The 2,057-nt window shown below is 42.9% G+C and overlaps 1 protein-coding gene across 1 annotated transcript; it reads left to right on the forward strand.

Moving 5' to 3' along the window:
- The first annotated feature begins 202 nt into the window (after nucleotides 1-202).
- Nucleotides 203-1,665, forward strand: LOC130088821 (E3 SUMO-protein ligase ZBED1-like). The gene is made up of 2 exons (XM_056255801.1): nucleotides 203-995; nucleotides 1,086-1,665. The coding sequence occupies exons 1-2, from the start codon at nucleotides 312-314 to the stop codon at nucleotides 1,602-1,604; spliced, it is 1,203 nt and encodes a 400-aa protein (XP_056111776.1). The 5' UTR covers nucleotides 203-311; the 3' UTR covers nucleotides 1,605-1,665.
- Nucleotides 1,666-2,057: the final 392 nt, after the last annotated feature.

The following is a 2,057-nucleotide window of genomic DNA, read 5'->3' on the forward strand; positions in this document are numbered from 1 at the left end:
AGAGAATCTGTTCAATGGTTGTAAAAGACACTTTGCCCATAAGTGTCGTCTGTGGTGAAGGTTTTCAAGAGCTACTGTGCTATATTGAGCCCAATTACGAAATCCCATCAAGATGCACTATTACCCGTAGAATTGAAGCCCGTTTTGAGGAGAGAAAAAAATCGCTTAAATCACAACTCAAAAGCACAAAGTGCGTGGCCCTTACGACTGACTGCTGGACGGCACTCACAACGGAGAGCTATATAACAATAACGTGTCACTACATCGATGAGGACTGGCAAGTTAATTCAGCTGTCCTTCTAACACAGAGTATGCCTAGCAGACACACAGCTGAGAACCTTGCAGCTAAACTAATTGATGCGGTGGAGACATGGGGACTTAATGGGAAAGTGTCTGCATGTGTTCATGACAATGCACGCAACATTGTGGCTGCAAACTCTCCAGAACGGGTGAACTGGGAGTCGGTTCCGTGTTTTGCTCATACACTACAGCTAGCTGTAAATGATGGATTTAATGTGTTCGTGCATCGGGTCATCGTTGCAGCTGGGCGCCTGGTTAGGCATTTTAACCACAGCACCCCTGCATGCAAGGCACTGGAAGATAAACAATCACAAATGAAACTTCCGAAACACCAGCTCATTCAGTCTTGTAAAACAAGATGGAACTCGGTGTGTGACATGTTCGGAAGACTTCTCGAACAAAGGTGGGCTGTTACAGCTGTTCTGTCTGACCGAACGGTTACAAGGCTGCAAGATGCCAGAACCCTGGAGATACGAGACGAACACTGGCAAATAATGGAGGAGATTGCACCCGTGTTGGAAACTTTAAAATGTGCAACCACCATAATGTCATCAGAAAAGAACGTTTCAATTTCCAACATTTACCCCATCACCTTTAGCCTGCTGAACACACACCTGATGAGAGCCGAGGATGACGGCCACAGAGTGACGGAGTTCAAGGCAAAAGTTCGGCAGTCCTTAAGTGGCCGCATGCAGGTAGTTATTATTATTATTAGGCTATTATTATTATCATTACTATTATTGTCGTTGTTTTGTATTAATTGGGGGGTTATATGTTCGTGACAGGTTGACAAGGATGATCTGGTGGCCAAACCTGCGCTGATCGCCTCTGTCCTGGACCCTCGCCATAAACATCTCCCGTTTTTTGCACAAACGGAGAAAGAAGCCGCAAAAGCAAAACTTATTGAAATGTGTGCTGCTATGGAAATGGCCAATGCGGAAGATGAGACAGCGGTGTCTGCTACCCAAGCTGGAGATAAAGACCGCAGCCAAAGTAACGCCATGATGATGCTCCTGGGAGATGACTACAGCGCCCCTCGTCAAGCCACTGATTATCCAGAAGAGGTTGACATCTACATGAGAGACAATCCTCCATCTCTGGATATTAATCCTCTTGACTGGTGGAAAGCAAATGAAAGGCGCTTCCCGAAGCTGGCCACTCTAGCGAGACGTTACCTGTGTATTCCCGGGACATCTGTGCCATCGGAGAGGGTGTTTTCTGCCGCGGGTCTAACCGTCAACAGGCTGCGCTCCAGACTAACCCCAAATCACGTTGACATGTTGCTTTTTTTAAATAAAAATTAGACACGGTGTGGATTGAGGTAGGGCTGCTATTTTTATTTAACGAAAAATCTTAGTCTAACGGAAAAAAATGGCGGCTTTTAATCCGTTTCGTTCAAACGGATTCACTGTTTTCTTTTTGTCATGTTAATTTGTTAATTATCTAAGTGTAAAAATATATATATTAAGTGTAGGCATATTTCATGTTTTTTTTTTTGTATTATTTTATTCTGTTTTTCCTCTGTTGTCACAAAATTTGATCTGAATCCAGGTTCTGTGGTTGATCTTTTCTTTATGCTGCTGATTGCACTTTGCACATTAAAATAAACCCTTTGATAAATAAATACAATTGTTTTTATTTTTAACGGGTCACAGATACGCATTTTATTTTTATTTAATGCCAATTCAATATTAACGTTATAATCTTATCAGTTAACGGTTAATAATCGATTTACGAGCGGCGGTTGTCGGTCGGGA

Source organism: Rhinichthys klamathensis, unplaced genomic scaffold (genome assembly GCF_029890125.1).
Source record: "Rhinichthys klamathensis goyatoka isolate OS25496 unplaced genomic scaffold, OSU_Roscu_1.1 h1tg000123l_1, whole genome shotgun sequence".
Classification (NCBI taxonomy): domain Eukaryota; kingdom Metazoa; phylum Chordata; class Actinopteri; order Cypriniformes; family Leuciscidae; genus Rhinichthys; species Rhinichthys klamathensis.

Excerpts from the sequence above, each read along its gene's own strand:
- LOC130088821 (XM_056255801.1), top strand. The coding sequence starts at position 312 with ATGCCTAGCAGACACACAGCTGAGAACCTTGCAGCTAAACTAATTGAT. Across the intron at positions 996-1,085 it reads CCTTAAGTGGCCGCATGCAG|GTTGACAAGGATGATCTGGT; the intron begins GTAGTTATTATT and ends TGTTCGTGACAG.